The 18,486-nt window shown below is 34.2% G+C and overlaps 1 protein-coding gene across 3 annotated transcripts in view; it reads right to left on the bottom strand.

Annotated features, from left to right (window-relative positions):
* The window catches only part of LOC106462099 (pyrokinin-1 receptor-like), a 75,806-nt gene extending 59,040 nt beyond the window's left edge, over positions 1-16,766 (bottom strand). For 2 of the 3 annotated variants that reach the window (XM_013921983.2, XM_022389238.1), the window contains exon 1: positions 15,814-16,766. In XM_013921983.2, the coding sequence (XP_013777437.1) occupies positions 15,814-16,066 (253 nt within the window). In that variant the 5' untranslated portion in view covers positions 16,067-16,766. The remainder of the gene's footprint in view (positions 1-15,813) is intronic. The other variant, XM_022389237.1, reaches the window with a different exon arrangement.
* Positions 16,767-18,486: the final 1,720 nt, after the last annotated feature.

The following is an 18,486-nucleotide window of genomic DNA, read 5'->3' as shown; positions in this document are numbered from 1 at the left end:
AACAATCAGTGGTTTATAAATAAAATATACTTATTAATATAGAGATACACTGACATACTGATAAGGATCAGAACAATCAGTGGCTTATAAATAAAAGATACCTATAAATATCGAGATACAATGACATACTGACAAGGATCAGAACAATCAGTAGTTTATAAATAAAGATACCTATAAATATCGAGATACACTGACATACTGACCAGGATCAGCACAATCAGTGGTTTATAAATAAAAATACCTATTAATATAGAGATACACTGACATACTGACCAGGATCACAGCAAACTTGTACACTTATTATGTTCTTACGTATAAGTGCTTCCATTAAATCTCAAAGGTAGGCTTACGATTATACATTTATGTTATATATTGCCAAATTAAGCCATCAGCTGTCACTCTGAAGTCATTTTGGTACAGATCTTACTCATTTGCATTTTATTTAAAGGCAAATTAAACAAAGTCAACGAATATATATTAGCCTCAGATCTACATAACGTACTATACATCATATGTTACCGAAATGTTACTTATCAATCATATGATGATGCCATGATAACGAAACATGGTTTTATTTGTAATTTTTTCTATCCCCTTTAAGCTGGTTTTAAGTATTAAGAGTCATTCCTCAATTGTTGGTAAACAAAATATACTTGGGAACTAACTCCGCAATATATTTATAGAACGCAAGCAGCTTTCAAGCTCATATATGAGCTCTTCGTCATGAGAGAAATAATATGAATATGGTAGTTGTGTCAAACTCAACAATCTAAAGCATTTTCTATATAATTCATCATATGTATAGATATAGTTTTTAATTGATATAACGCGCCATCTGTCGTAACTTTTTATGTTTATGACGCGATTAATTGTTGCGTGTTATGTAATTCAGAAACTGTTTATATTTATAGAAGGGAGCAAAAGCAACACGATCTCTTCAAGAATATTCAATAACAACTTCATCCTAAAAAGAAAAACAAAAAACTGACACTCTGCGGTCATAGAACCTAACACGATAGTCAGACCGACCAGAAAGTTATACAGAACTTCTCAACATATTACTCTTGTGAAGTCTACATTAATCTGTTGAGCGCGATAGTAATTTTGACTGTGAAACTGCTGGTGGAACTTCGTCCTTTTTGAAAGCTTCAGACTTTGAGTTCTGTCTCTGCCTGGTCGCTTGTAGGTGAATTTTTGAAATCATGTCACATGGCTTCAAATATTTGTACGGTGAAGGTTTGAACATTGCAATAGCAATATCTCAAGTTTAAATTTCAGTTTCAGAACTTGAAAGAAATGAAAAACTTTTGACTAACATTTCGCAACAGCTGAAAGAACAACAAATATCGTCACCGACTCAAATTATTTTATGGAGTATTGGATTTGAATGTCAAGAATTCGATTTTCTGAAAACGTGGTGCTGCCTGAACCTCCATTGATTGTTTAGTGTCTCCTAACGCAACAAAACAATCAGCTGAGATCTTCTGGTTTCTCTTTGTTCGATTAGTTGCAGAAATCGTCTAGCCTCTCACACTCACCTACCTTCTGATGAAGAAGGATCAAACAGAGACGTATCTAGTCTCGAGCTTTCTTTATACCTTGTTCTTGTGGGAGCTTCTTCTCTGTATTGAAGCTTGTCCAGAGACAACTGTGTAGCACCGTGGCAGAACAGTTTCTCAGTGACCTGATGGTGCTGTTGGTTGAGTCGGAAAGCCCCCCCCCCAGTGACACAGCGGTATGTCTGCGGACTAACAACGCTAGAAACCGGGTTTCGACACCCATAGTGAGCATAGCACAGGTAACCCATTGTGTAGCTTTATGCTTGATTAAAAAAACAATCAATCAATCAGATGAGTGGAACAAGTACAGTCGATCAATTTAGATGCTACTTATGATTATTTATAGAATCAATTTGCTGTTTATCGTCAATAAGGATAGTTGTCCACTTGTCTCTTCACATTATTTTGCATACACCGTACATACAAATAGATACATATACAGAATAGTTGTCCACTTGTCTTTTCACACTCTTTTGGATACACCGTACATACATATAGAAGATAGTTGTCCACTTGTCTCTTCACATTATTTTGCATACACCGTACATACATATAGATACATATACAGGATAGTTGTCCACTTGTCTCTTCACACTCTTTTGGATACACCGTACATACATATAGAAGATAGTTGTCCACTTGTCTCTTCACATTATTTTGCATACACCGAACATACATATAGAGGATAGCTGTCCACTTGCCTCTTCACATTCTTTTGCATACACCGTACATACATATAGATACATATACAGGATAGATGTTCACCTGTCTCTTCACACTCTTTTGGATACACCCTACATACATATAGATACATATAGAAGATAGTTGTCCACTTGTCTCTTCACACTCTTTTGGATACACCGTACATACATATAGATACATATAAAAGATAGTTGTCCACTTGTCTCTTCACACTCTTTTGCATACACCGTACATACATATAGATACATAAACGGAACGATATTTTGGATCACATTATGATCCCTGCTTTTACTGTATGATTGTATGGCCTGGCACTTTGTACAAAAACCTGCAGCTGTTACACCTGTGTAGCTGTATATAACCGAGAAAATTCAATTACATATATTGATATATCAGTATCATTATAAGCATTATTGGGTATTGGCTCTCCCACCCCATCATAACGTTTTGTGTGCCTGATTCCTCTGACCGTAATGTGTTGCATTCATTAAAACTTTTGCTTGAGTTGATTTCTGTTTCAGTAACCACGTTAATCATTTTTAGTGATTCGGGAAACATTTTCTTTTATTATCTTAACATTTTCAGTAAAAATAAATAAAATTATTTAGCTCTGTAAAAAACATCTGACTTATAGTAAATTTTAAATTTTATAATCATACTACAACTAAACAAAAAATATATTTTTCAGAATCATTGATGTACAGCTGATGATTTTCTTTTTCCCTCCCTCGGTGGCTAAGGGCTTATAACGCTAAAAATCGGATCTCGATACCCGCAGTGGGCAGAGCACAGTTAGCCTATTGTATATCCTTGTATTTAATAACAAACAGAATTGTTCCTTTTGTATTTATCTTAACTTTCTCAAAACGCTAAGGTAGAATAAGACCATGTTGCGGGACTCCTTCTTTGCCTGTTGGTTTACATACACGGAGACTTAATCTCACTTTACAAGGACGATTTGCATATGTTCATGCAGTGGCGCCAGAACTTGTTGCAATCTCGAGCCGTCGCGCCACAGAGAAATATGCTTATTGTATATATTATCATATGGCTGTAACAATATAATGTAGATGTACGAATACATGACGAATACATGCCACATGACGGCTAAAGTAAGTAAAATCACATGACGACTAAAGTAAGTAAAATCACATGACGACTAAAGTAAGTAAAATCACAGTAATCCTAATCGTCCACAAACCTGTCGAGTCCTTAAGTCACGTAAGGTGGACATCGCTGTGTCCACTGACAAAACCTCTTACAACAGTTACTGCTTGTCGGGTGGTATTGTTTAACCATGGTCATTAGTCTATGCCTGATGAAGAACTAGTTCCAAGGACAGAATGGAACATCTTGCTTATAAAGTGTGGTTAAACCTCAATATAGATTTATCTTCAAGTTATTGTGAAGAGGAGTATAAATAGAATGTAGGTAATTTAAGAAATTATCACTGACTACTCTTGAGAACAACATCAGAAAGAAACAGAGTTTCAACTTTCCATAAACGTACACAACCCCCAATACTAACAGAATGAAGCAACAACTTGAATAATTCTTTACTCAGAATATCCCATAATATTAAACCAATATACCGACTTAGTGCCTCTAACTAACACATGTTTATAATGCATTCAGCATTTTAGCATGTCAGCAGCTAAGTATTAACTCAGTAAAAGCTTGATCACATTATCTCAGTGCCATTTAGGTTATTTTCTCTTAGCACCATCTTTATAATAGTATATTACTACCATATTGTTAAAGTATCAAAATACCGTATAGGTAATAGTGTCGGAACTACCTAACCAACACTATGTCTATAACCTCTAGATTATAGTATCTCAGTATCATCTAGTTGCAGTATGTAATTTCAACCTAGTCCATAGTATCAAATGCGCTAATTTATTTTAGTGTTCTCTGGGTCACAATATTGCAGTTCCATCTGATCATAGTAATTCAATACTATCTTAACCTAAATGTCTAATATACTATTTATCTTTAGTATCTCAGCACCATCTAGGTCACAGAATGGTAACGTGTCACCTACAGTATATGGAACCTGTTTGGATCACAGTATACCATGAAGTTACAACTTCTAACTTCTAATTACTATCCAAGTTAGGGTATGTCAGAGCCATATTTGCATCATTCCTGTCACAGTATGTTAGCTTTAAGTAGCTTAACATATCTCAATAGATCCTATATAAAAGTACCTCAATATTTCCCTTGGTTGACCGGCGATAAGTTTACTTACAACGCTAAAACTCGGGTTCAATTTCCTGAAGTGAACATAGCATATAGCTCAATGTGGCTTTGCGCTAAGACAAACAAATAAGTACCTTATTATCAAGTAGGTTACATCATATCAATTCCATCTAGTTTAATACAGAATTTTATTAACTTTTGGTCACACCATCTGACTGTTAGTTAGCTTAACGTGTTTCAGTTCAATTTAATAACGTTATTTATATATCGCTTAGCTCACAGCATCTCGACATCATTTGAATATTAATATTCCAGTACCATGTTTTGCAATATACTGAAGTCAATAGCGTATCCTTGTTTTACATGCTTTCCAAAATTCGTCATCTACATCCTAGACCCCTTTGAACAGCCTAATTAGAAGTCCAAGATAGATGTCAACAAAGCATATAGCACGAATTCTCTACCTGCACCTTTTAAATGAACTGACTTGGACGTCTGACTGAATGCTTTACCTTGATGGAGACATGTCTCATTCATAACTAATCCTTAAAAAAATGGCATTTCATCACAATACTTGGTGCCACCACGTTATTCTGATAGTACGCAGAGGTCATCTTCGAATCTCTGGATGTTTAACTTACCATTAAAGCTGGAACCTCTAATCACAATACATCTCTTAAAACTACGTTTATATATCCCATCACCGACAAAGAAGTAATAAATTGACCAGCATTTTGCACACAACAAAACGCATGCTTCAGTCAATGAGACAACATACATCACTTTGTCACATACCAGGAATTGCTCATTTAGCTTTCGAGAGTTGGTTTCATTTTGTCTAGGTGCTCTGTGAAAATCTTGTCAGAATGATCCATTTGACTCTACTATAAACCACAATCCATACAAATTATCTTATTTACAGTTGTGAGAAATATTCTTACTTTAACTGTGTTTCGGGTTATTTCAGGAGACATACTGTTAATTGTCGTCACTAGGTACGGTGTGCAGCTGGTAGTTGGTCGTACAGTAGCCTGTTTTTTTCCATACTGGAATCATCTTCTCCCTTTCTCACCGATAATAAAACCACCCCTTTCTTCGACACTCTAAAACTTCATGCTTTTATACTTTGAAAGCTTCGCGTCAAAACGTCATGTAATATAACTCTCTAAGAAGGAGTCAATTTTAAGTGTCATAGTGAAAAACTCCCTGTAGTATTCTAGTAACATGTAAGCCGCGGCATCTCAATACTAAATAAGTCACGGCATTTCAGGCCTTTAAAGTAACAATACGTACATTGTTTCTTAGTGCCTTATAATTTGTACATAATAATCAAGGTAATAATACTTTATTATTTTAAGTTTATCTTATCTCAGTACAACGATCATTTAATCACAGTCTAACAGTACTAGACACACATTATCATCACCTAGTGACAGTCTAACAGTATGGATACGCATTATCATCACCTAGTGACAATCTAATAGTATAGATGCACATTATCATCACTTAGTGACAGTCTAACAGTACTAGATACACATTGTCATCACCTAGTGACAAAGAAAAATTATAGATGCACATTATCATCACTTAGTGACAGTCTAACATTACTAGACACACATTATCATCACGTAGTGACAGTCTAACATTACTAGACACACATTATCATCACGTAGTGACACCCTAACAGTACTAGATACACATTATCATCCCCTAGTGACAGTCTAACATCATAGACACACATTATCATCACGTAATGACAGTCTAACAGTACTAGATACACATTATCATCACCTAGTAACAGTCAAACAGTACTAGATACACATTATCATCACCTAGTGACAGTCTAACATCATAGATACACATTACCATCACCTAGTGACAGTCTAGTAGTACGAGACACACGTTATCATCACCTAGTGACAGTCTAACATTACTAGACACACATTATCATCACGTAGTGACAGTCTAACAATACTAGATACACATTATCATCACCTAGTAACAGTCTAACAGTACTAGATACACATTATCATCACCTAGTGACAGTCTAACAGTACTAGATACACATTATCATCACCTAGTAACAGTCTAACAGTACTAGACACACATTATCATCACCTAGTGACAGTCTAGCAGTACGAGACACACGTTATCATCACCTAGTGACAGTCTAACAGTACTAGACCCACGTTATCATCACCAAGTGACAGTCTAACAATACTAGATACACATTATCATCACCTAGTGACAGTCTAACAGTACTAGATACACATTATCATCACCTAGTGACAGTCTAACAGTACTAGATACACATTATCATCACCTAGTGACAGTCTAACAGTAGTAGACACACATTATCATCACCTAGTGATAGTCTAACAGTACAAGTTGCACATCATCATCATCTGTTCACAGTCTTACAATATTACTTGCATATTATCATCACCTAGACAGTCTAATAGTATTAGTTGCACATCATCATTACCTAGTCACGGTCTAGCATCACCTAGTCACAATCTAAGAGTATTAGTTGTACAAAATTATTATCTAGTCACAGCCTAGCAGTGCTAGTTGCACATCTTCATCACCTAGTCACAGTCTAACAGTACTAATTGCACATCATGATCAACTAGTCACAGTCTAAAATTAGTAGTTGGACATCATCATCAACTAGTCACAGTCTAACATTACCTAGTCACAGTTTAAAATTAGTAGTTGGACATCATCGTCAACTAGTCACAGTCTAACATTACCTAGTCACAGTTTAAAATTAGTAGTTGGACATCATCGTCAACTAGTCACAGTCTAACATTACCTAGTCACAGTCTAAAATTAGTAGTTGGACATCATCGTCAACTAGGCACAGTCTAACATTACCTAGTCACAGTCTAACATTACTACGTGACTAGGTGATGTTAGACTGTGACTAGTTGATGATGATGTGCAATGTGCAACTAATACTTTTAGAGTGTGACTAGGTATTGATAACGTGCAACTAATACTGTTAGACTGACTAGATGATGTTAGACTGTGAATAATTGATAATGATGTGCAATTAATATTGTTAGACTGTGACTAGGTGATGATGATGTGCAACTAATACTATTAGACTAACTAGGTGATGATGATATGCAAATATAGACTATGAGTATGTGATGATGATGTACCATTAATATTTTAGACTGTGACTAGATGATAATGATGTACAACTAATACTGTTAGACTTTGAACAGTTGATAGTGATGTGCAACTAATACTATTAGACTATGACTAGGTGATGTTAAACTGTGATTAGGTGACGGTGATGAACAACTAATATTATAAGACTGACCTGGTGATGCTAGACTGTGACGAGGTGATGATAATGTGCCACTAATACTGTTAGACTGTGTGACTAGTTGATGATGATTTGTAACCAATACTGTTAGTCTTTGAACAGTTGATAGTGATGTGCAACTAATACAATTAGACGATGACTAGGTAATGTTAGACTGTTACTAGGTGACGATGAAGTACAACTAACACTATTAGACTGACTAGGTGATGATGATGTGCAACTGGTACTGTTAGACTTTGAACAGTTGATAATGATGTGCAATTAATACTGTTAGACTTGGAACAGTTGATAATGATGTGCAACTAATACTGTTAAACTTCATCATCACCTAATCACAGTCTAACAGTACTTGTTTCACATCATCATCACATAGTCACAGTCTAACATCACCCAGTCACAGTCTAACAGTTCTTGTTTCACATCATCATCACATAGTCACAGTCTAACAGTATTAGTTGCACATCATCATCACCTAGTCACTGTCTAAAATTGTTAGTTGTAGAAAATTATCACCTAGTCACAGTCTAACAATTCGAATCCCCGTTCCACCAAACATGTTCTCCCTTTTAGCTCTTTCGCATTATTTTTCTCTCAGTATCTTAATGTTATTTACTCACATTTCTTTTGTGTTATATTTACTCGCATTATCTCATTACAATTTATGTTACAGTGTTATATTGTCTCATTCATTACCATTTAGTTGCATTGTTTCAGTGTCTTCAAGACCACCTTTTCTTAGTGTCATCTAGTCACATTGTCTCAGTTCAACGATTTCAAGAAAACCTTTTCTCAGTGCCATCTAGTCACATTTTCTCAGCTCAGTGTCTTAAGACAACCTTTTCTCAGTGTCATCTAGTTACATTGCCTCAATTCAGTGTCTTCAAGACAACCATAATATGCGAGTACCGTGTATATCGCGGAGCCTTAGTGATGTTTTATTACATTATCCTGGGCTTTATTAACCTGTGTACTATTTAATGGAGCTTATACTCGCATGTGTGAACCAAATGTGTTTTAATACATATGTTCAACGAAAATTTGGTTAAGAGACCAACTCAAAAAATCTGCCTAATAAAATGTTTTATTAGCTTATGTAACTCATAAAAGTAACATTTATTGGCATGTTCTTGTTCATCATGCACAATTGGATTAGTTTAACTAAGCATTTCGTTTACATTTTGTTTTTCCTCTATTCTTTTCAATATATATCCTTCCCTTGAGAGGTGCAAAAAGTGTCATTAGTTAAACTACAGACACAGCACATATAATCCATCGTCACATAACACATGACTCCATTTTAAACGTAATCAAATTCTTGACAGTTCTGATTAAGTTTATTTCCACATGATTTATTCCTAAATCGGATATCCGGAGGGAAAAAACTGAAGAAACAGCAGAACTTTGCTGTTTGTTCCCTCTTTTTTTCTTTCTTTTTGTCGGAAGAAACGTATATAGCCTCTTAGTTGTTACTTCTAATATAAAAAGGTTATTACTCAGCCTTCTAATCATTCCAAAGTCTTTAACTGCATGGTTAACAAAAGGCCTATTAGTATGCTCTCAAACTGTCGGTTTTATTTCCAAGGTTCCGTTTGACAATCATTCTCTAATTGTCCTTAAAAAACTTCGACATTCAGTAACATTTTCACTATCATAACGTATTCGGATCCAAGTAGGTGATGGTTACATAACAATAGTTCACAGAACGTATAAAGATATATTTTGTTATATGAATCTGGTCATTGGGTTCCAAATAATTTAGAACATTCAAACTCAAAATTATATGATGATCAACAACCGAATATTAATAATGTAATTCCTCTTTATTATCACTTTTATTTTTGAATTCTTGGTCCATTTACAATAAATTGTTCAATGGATAGCAGTCAACATTACTGTGAGAAATCCTAAAACCAGCTCTCACGTATTATTAGGTAAAATACAGTTGACAATAGCACTAAATATGTAAACTGAATCTCTTTTTTTATCTTAAATCATTTGATATTTATTAGAAGCAAAAACGGATTTTGATTCAAAAACAAACAACTAGTACTTTACAATACAACTTATAACTTCATGTTAGTTCTCTCGCATTTAACTAGTATAGAACGTTGTAATAGCTGGGAGTTTATCCTTTGTTAAAACTCTATTCTTTATTGCACTTACATGTGTATCACATAAAAGGGTTTTAATGCCCCCGCAAGGTTGCGTTAAAACAAATAACAGTACTACATTTTAAAAATATTAATATGTTTATGACATATTTGGTGCATGCTCCATTTTTTTATGAACCTGTGGGTTCATCGTTCGTGTTATATTACCCCCCCCCCAAAAAAAATGCGCTCCTCATTTTGGGGTCGTGGGTGTGTTATAATAGTGACGGTCAAATCCCACTATTCGTCAGACAAGAGTATTCCAAGAGTTGGCTGTGGGTGCCGTTGACTAGCTGCCTTTCCTCTAGTCTATAGTTCAAAACAGGGGACAGCTAAAGCAGACAGCTCTTGAGTAGCTCTGCATGAATATTCGAAAAACAAAGAAGCCCTTCTGATAGCACTAAACTATTTATAAATCGGTTATTTTAGCCTCGAGTACTCTGTGAATTTTAAATGCATGTTTATAGAGGTAGTTATTCTCCTATTTTGCATATCCTCTTCTTGGATAATTTTTAATTTGTTTGAAGACAAGTTATACCAAATTCATCTCAAACTTTTTTCCCAAGAGAACAAGAAAACCTCTTAAGTGTTCGTGTAAACCTCAATAAACGTGTTAGTTTTATTTGTTTACAAGTTATTTTAACTATAAATATAGTTACTTTACGTTGGCAACAACTGTCAGTCATTTTCTTTCACAAACTGCTTCAGATAATATTTACTCGAAATTAAATAGCCAATCAACTCTCAAGAGAACAGCCCCTACAATGGCTCAAAAGTAAGTCAGAAGGCTGATAACCCTAAAAATTGGGGTTCAAACCCGTGATGGGCACAACACAAATAGCACATTGGGTAGTTTTATGCTTAATAACAACAAGCGAACAAATTAAAAGTACAGTTGGTTGTGAACAATGGTATACACAGTGACAAAATCATTCTCAGTGGCAAACAAACAACAAGAAATTCAACAAATTAAACATTTTCTAACTAATATAAAGACAGCACATATTTCATCCGAACAGCGTTCAACAGAAATTCAGCCTAAGACCTGAAACGATATATGTCTTAATTCAACAGCTCTGTGCATTTCTCTGTTTCCGAAAAGCTATTCAATGAAATAAAAAATATTTTCAAGTTTAATCTTAGAGTATCTTATCCTTAAAAACAAAACTCATCACGTAATGAACAATAAGTGCCCATGATCTTCAAGCTTGCGTAACATTATGACAGTATGTCAACATCAGGTTCTTTGAGTCACATGTTATGGATTTTTTTGACTGGATAACCCAAATATTACAGCAGTGCAAAATATTCCATCATCACTGAACGCCACCTATCGTACACACAACATACATCGACTGAAAAACCCATCACAGCATCATAAAAGGTTAGTGCAAAGAAGTTCAAGATGAATCACATAAAACATCTAGAACCAAAAAAGGTTCTTCGCCATAGAAATTCAAAATGAATCACGTAGAAACTCAAGATGAGTCACATAGTAAATCAAGATGAATCAACAGCAAAAGTTCTTCACCACAGAAATTCAAGATGAGTCACATAGAAAATCCATCTTGATTTTCTATGTGACTCATCTTGAATTTCTGTGGTGAAGAACTTTTGCTGTTGATTCATCTTAGTCAATAGCAAAAGTTCTTCACCACAGAAATTCAAGATGAGTCACATAGAAAATAAAAAAAAAGTTCCTTGTCAAAATTAGAAATAATCTATGGCATGTCTTCTAGTCAAGTAGAGTGGGACGAGTTTCAGCCAAATATTGTTGAACACTTAGTATACTTGCAGCAAAGTGGCGTATGGTTTCTAGTTAAACACTTGAGATTTATCAACGTCTTTCAGGGCGTCTTTTAGCTGAAAGTAACAATGTGGGTCAGTCACATGAATGTACATTGCTCAGATCCAAATACATCACAACAAACTATGCGAGTGCCGTTTAACAACAAATTATGTGGTGTGTCAGCAAGCCAATTGATCACCACCTACCATTGGTTATTGGGATTTATTACCGTGAGAAAATGTTCTTCAGAGGTCGAGATCACAGCTAAAAGTCCCTCTTTGTTTATGAGATAGAAACTCGCATAACTTCAACCTTTCTTTTGGAGCTATAAACAGACCTTCAACAACAGTAGTGTTGAATTTCGCGCAAAGCTATTCGAGGGCTATCTGCGCTAGATATCCCTAACCCTGAAGTCATAGTAGACCCAAGGGAAGGTCAAAACCTTCCACCGCCAACTCTTGGGTTACTCTCTACCAACGAATAGTGGGACTTAAAGTCATATTATGATGCCCCCACGGATGAAAGGGCGCGTTTGTTCGGTGACGGGATTCGAACCGGCGACCCCACAGATTACGAGTGAAGTTGCACCAAGCCAGGCCAAGACTAGATGTAAAGATGTTGATGTTTTCGTTAGTGTAAAAGAAGCAATATTTCAGACTTTCACTTCTTATTTACAACAGGGTACTAGCTGTTTTGCTCATATAAATGCTTATCAAAAGTTCTAAAACCGAAAAATGAAATTATGATACTTTACATAACTTTATTTCAAACGTACACGGTATAAGTACGAATATAAAACTAACCGGCATTACAACGACCGTTGATCGTGGTTTTCCAAAGCTTATCAATACTGATAACTAGTATTAACTCCATTTGTAATAAAACATAGTCATTGTATGGATGTCAGAAACGTGTACGGACAACAAGGACAAGATGTCGCTTTAAGACATAAAACATTAACTGTTTACATCTTTCTAACAATACACTTAACTTCCTTCATGAATGAAACCAGATTTCAATACCCGTGGTGGGCGGAGCACAGATAGCCCATTGTGTAGCTTTGTGCTTACATTACAAACAAACAAAATCCTTCATGAAAATGTTCTTGTTAAAATTAGTTGCATTGTCAAGATTGACTGGTAGTTGCTCAAATATTGGGCAGTATAATTTTTGTATTTTAGCAGGTTTTTTCAATATATTTTGATATTTCTATAATCCTAATAGATTTTATTTCTATTTTTAGACTTGATCATTACAAGAAATAAGCTCATTCTACACTGATACTCACTCATTATTCCAAACATTTCGTTACTGATGTATCATCGAGTTTATTCTATATTGAGAATAATAAGTGACACTTCACTAGCCTACAAAATTTGTTACTGACGTTAGACTGAATTCACTCTATATGGAGAATAATGAGTAGCGACTCCTTGTTCCACAGAATGTGTAAATGGTGTTGTACTGAATTCACTGTATACTACGAACAATGAATAACCATTCATTATCCCACAGAATGTGTTAATGGTGTTGTACTGAATTTATTCTATACTGAGAACAATGAATAACCATTCATTATCCCACAGAATGTGTTAATGGTGTTGTACTGAATTTATTCTATACTGAGAACAATGAATAACCATTCATTATCCCACAGAATGCGTTAATGGTGTTGTACTGAATTTATTCTATACTGCGAACTATGAATAACTATTCATTATTCCACTGAATTTGTTAATGGTGTTGTACTGAATTTATTCTATACTGAGAACAATGAATAACCATTCATTATTCCACAGAATTTGTTAATGGTGTTATACTGAATTTACTCTATACTGAGTACAAGGAATAACCATTCATTATCTCACAGAATGTGTGTTAATAGTGTTGTACTGAATTTATTCTATACTGAGTACAAGGTATAACCATTCATTATCCCACAAAATTCGTTATGGACAATACAATGAACCAGCTTATATAGATAATTATAATAATGGATACATTAACAACTGAGAATGCAAACACAACAAGGTATATTATAGATGCTATAAAAACTAGAAGGTAGACAGACATAATTACTTGATCTGTGACCATTATTTGGTAAATTCTTATTTTCTTTTTTGTCTTCGTTTACTTCTTATGTTGTTAGCTAACTGTAATTTTGGATTCATAGAAAGAGTTTTCCTATGGAACTGTTCTTAATAGCGGTGAAAATATGTTATTTTTTCTTTTATTTAATTCATATTTTATTTATATGAGAAAAATAAAAAAACATTGTAAACAGAAATTAATAATCTTGTTTTACAATTTTATACGCCTCCCCCCAGTGGCACAGAAGTATGTCTGCGGATTTACAACGCGAGAAACCTGGTTTCGATGTCCGTGGTGGGCAGAGCACAGACAGCCAATTGTGTGGCTTTATTCAAACAATTTTTACAGAACTAGCACAATTCAAAAGCTTGCTCTGAGATAAAAATATATTTTCAATGTCTACTAAGCAATAATATATCCATTTAAAATGAATTAGATAAACCAAAATCTATAATTTTTCAACATTATAGTTACTTTCCTTATTTTTTATCAACAAATCTGAGAAACGGTATTTTTTTCTGCTTTCAAAAAGGTTAATAACATCAATTGCCAAAACAGCAGAAACCTGAAATTTAAAGGAAAATACCAACGTACTCGTAAGTTAGTTCTCTGCACGTATGGGAGTTTAAAGAAAAATAACTACAAAATTTCACCAACTAATGAGATATTCCACTGACAAAGAATGTAAAAATTAGTGTTGAAAATTATATAAGGACACGTTAAATAAAAATTATTATTTATAAATGCGATAAAATAAGTAAAATGTTATATTTTGTAGTAGTTGTACACAGTTCACCCTACAATGAATACGAAACGGCTCCAACCACCAGAGAAATTACAATATCTCTGACTATTCAGCTGGCAATATATGTTTGAATTATGCATGATATTCCTTGCTTAATAGAAAAAGTACACTAGCGTGAGATGTTACAGCTGTGTTGGACAGTGAAGGAGGCGACAGAGAGAGGTCATATTTTACTGTTAGACTTACAAACCGAACGTTCGTGAAACAGTTATTACAGAGGTGATCGCGTCACATTGAACTAAAGTTTTGTAAGATATATAAAACATGAATAGAAATTAATTTCCCGCGCTTAGTTTTCTCACGTTATTAAGCTAGATTGGTAACAGAAATATAGTTATTCTCGTCGATCGTGGCTCATGCTGAGGCTCATCTGTATGTTATAAGATGCATAAAAATTTACATAAGTATTAGCTTCCGAAACATGGGTCTTTCGGATTCCAAACAATCAGCTTTCTACCCGACCCAGAAACATTTCTATAACTAAAACGAAAACTAGAAAGCTACGCATCAACATGCATCAAAATCAATAAAAAACAATAGAGACAAAACATCTTCAAAACCAATAACAAAATAAAAGACAAAAAAATCTCCAAACAAATAAACGTATTTCAACACAAAACTTTTTTTTTCAGTATTTTACTATATAGAGATACATGCTATATTCATGGTTGCATAGCATACCATTTTTGAAACAGATTCCTCCTGCTTCAAATATCAAAGACTGTGCCATAATATTAAGGAGCATAATGCATAAAGATGTGTATGTATCTTAAGAAATAAGTTTAAGGTTTAATGATTAAGTAATACACTGATTACTTGCTCACATAATACTTAATACAAAATAACACAATATATAAACACCTTTACTGATATATAAACAGTATCTTAAGAAATAAGTTTAAGGTTTAATGATTAAGTAATAAACTGATTACTTGCCCACATTATACTGAATACAAAATAACACAATATATAAACAACTTCACTGATATATAAACATATATTTTTACCGTTCGCTGTTTTAGATATTTATACATACTTTTGAATGACTAAGATTATTGTCTAGTTTTAACGAATTCACAACTAATTCAGTATTTACAGTTTAGCGGTTTAGTACTTCTAATGAGACAAATACGTACGTTTAGTCACACGTATAAACAACAGAAAGATGTTTTACTTACCGAATATCAAAATGAGAAGATCTGAAATAGCAAGGGAGAGAAGGTAATAGTTAGTTGGAGTTTGAAAGTGCGAGTTCCTGGTTATAGCGAGACATACCACAATATTACCAATAATTCCACTCACAAATATTAGGACGTAAACGACAGTAATTGGAATAATGATGACAGAAGAAATCTGCTGAGGCCCCATCCTCAACTCCAAGTACTGTTTCTCAGTCATGTTTGGGAAACCGGATACATTAAGTTCCTCCATGTTTAATTCCTAGACGATTTAGAACACTTAATGTAATATATTTGACGCTTGTTTAAGGAGCTCAGATTACATAATCGACTGGTTGTTTTTTTTCCTATTAAAATAAAATAATTATTTTATTCATAGGATTAATATTTTTCGAAACTGTATTAAATGAGTTTATTTTTTTCTCAAGAATCCTTTTTTCTATTTCTAAAACTTCCACTCGCTTTTAACTTCGAGAATTATAAAAGCACAATGTGTGACAAAGTTTACAATTTAGAGAAAATAGAAATACCTTCCGATATTGATATTCATTTCGTTCAACAACTGACGTTAACTTACTTTGCAAAATACCAACAAAACATTTTCATCCAAACTTTTCTTCAACACCAATGCTGGGAACTCTAGCAAGTTAAAACTTAGAACCTTTTCATAATCAGACTTGATCTATTCGTTCACGCTCGTGTCTCGTGCGGCATAAGATCATTTTAACAGAAAACTATGAGAAGCTCGTAACTCTCAGCTGGGTATGTACACAGTGGAGAAGTTCTGAAGCTCTGGGGTCCGAACAAAAAACTCACTGTGACAGAGAGTAGACTAACTTTATACCTGCCCGCTTATTTTACGAGAAAACAGGACCTCGTAAAGAGCTATAATACCAATATTTGCAGCTTAACGACTGATGCAGGAAATAAAGTTGAATCCCGCACCGTATCTCAGTGCAGCGTTCAAGAAGTATAGCACGCGCTAAGCAGCTACTCATGAAGAATGTGACGTAGTGTTCTGGATCTCTCCCATAAGCCAGTTCCACCAATCAGAAAGAAAGAAGCTGAGCAGATTTTGTTATTTGACTTCGATAACTGTGTTCAATACGGCTAAGAATACAAATCTGATAACACAACATTAAAATGTACAGCAATAAGCAAATACATTGTTATGGTTATAATTTGCTTAATCGGAAAAAATACAAGTACAACTAGTAGTGTGTTTTTATCGTTTGTTTTTAAGACAAAGTTAATCAATGGGCTATCTGTACTGTGCCCACCGCGGGTATTTTTAGTGCTATATGCCCGCAAGCTTACAAGCCTTCAGAGAGACAAATAGCTTTTTGCCTACCTATAAATGTAATTTGTTTTCAATGTTTTATGAATAAGCAGCATTGTGAAGAAATGGTCATCAAGCGGACCTAGGGCATGTATACTAGGAACAAGAAAGACTATGCAATTACTCAATGCCACCTTTCCAGGAAACATAATTTTACTTCACTTACTTATTATTGAAGGAGTTAATGAGACCTCTTGGTCGATAGTTGCTCAACCCATGATGGTACAGAGGAGTAACATGCAATATCTGGATAATAATTCATTGATAGGAAATCAGTCTTTGCTACATATACATCCATTTAGACTTTTTAATTCTTGGCTTATCTGGTTATATATTAATATATAAATTGAAAATAACAATACTATCTTGAAAATTGAAAAAGCTAAGCTCTAGAGCTACAGTTCAATGATTTGTACCACCTCCACAACTTTCTGAAGAATACCAACATTTGTACCATAACTTTTATTCGGGAAACAGTTTGAAAGTTATCATTGAACAAGGGCTAAGAAACTTAATCATGCTGATTTCATTGTAAATGTTTTAACTAAATATCCCACTACCAAAAACATAATTTTAATGTGGATAACATAGTCATATAATCATTTCTTGATTTAGTAATTAAGCACAGCCATGCTAAACTAAGAGGCAGAAACTATACATCTCACATACCAAATTACAAGCTGGGGAACACAACACAACAAATCAATATGCAATTAGCATTAACAACTTTAAGATGTTATGCAATAAGAACAACATTAACAGAAGAAACATAAAAGAATAATTAATTATTCGTGAATTAAAATCTAGTTTAAATCAAACACAGGTGTCGCTCTGTATGTTTTCTAAATCGGAACAACATTCTCGCGCAATATTTCACAAAATAAAGACAATTACCTGATGATGGCCACACGAGTGGTCAAAACGCTGTAAAAAAAGTTAAATAAAAATAAACAATCCACTCAAAAGCTGTATCTTTAGACCATTATTTAACATGTTTACTTACAAACGGTTGGAGGTTAGTGAATCCATAATTCATAAAAACAAATATTTTAGTGTAACATTTTTGAACATTGTACCATGAACAATATTTACCCAATCGGAGAACTTGGCTATGTCTTCAGTCTACATATTTTTGAAGTTGTACATTGAACAATATTCACCCAATCGAAGAAATTGGCTATGTCTTCAGTCCATATATTTTTGAAGTTGTACGTTGAACATCACTTACTTAATCGGAGAACTTGGATATGTTTTCAGTCCACATATTTTTGAAGTTGTACGTTGAACAACACTTACTCAATCGAGAACTTGGTTATGTCTTCAGTCCACATATT

The sequence above is a fragment of the Limulus polyphemus genome, unplaced genomic scaffold (assembly GCF_000517525.1).
Source record: "Limulus polyphemus unplaced genomic scaffold, Limulus_polyphemus-2.1.2 Scaffold1093, whole genome shotgun sequence".
Lineage (NCBI taxonomy): Eukaryota > Metazoa > Arthropoda > Merostomata > Xiphosura > Limulidae > Limulus > Limulus polyphemus.
The sequence above is the reverse complement of the archived record's forward strand: the minus strand, read 5'-3'. Positions and strand labels throughout refer to the sequence as shown.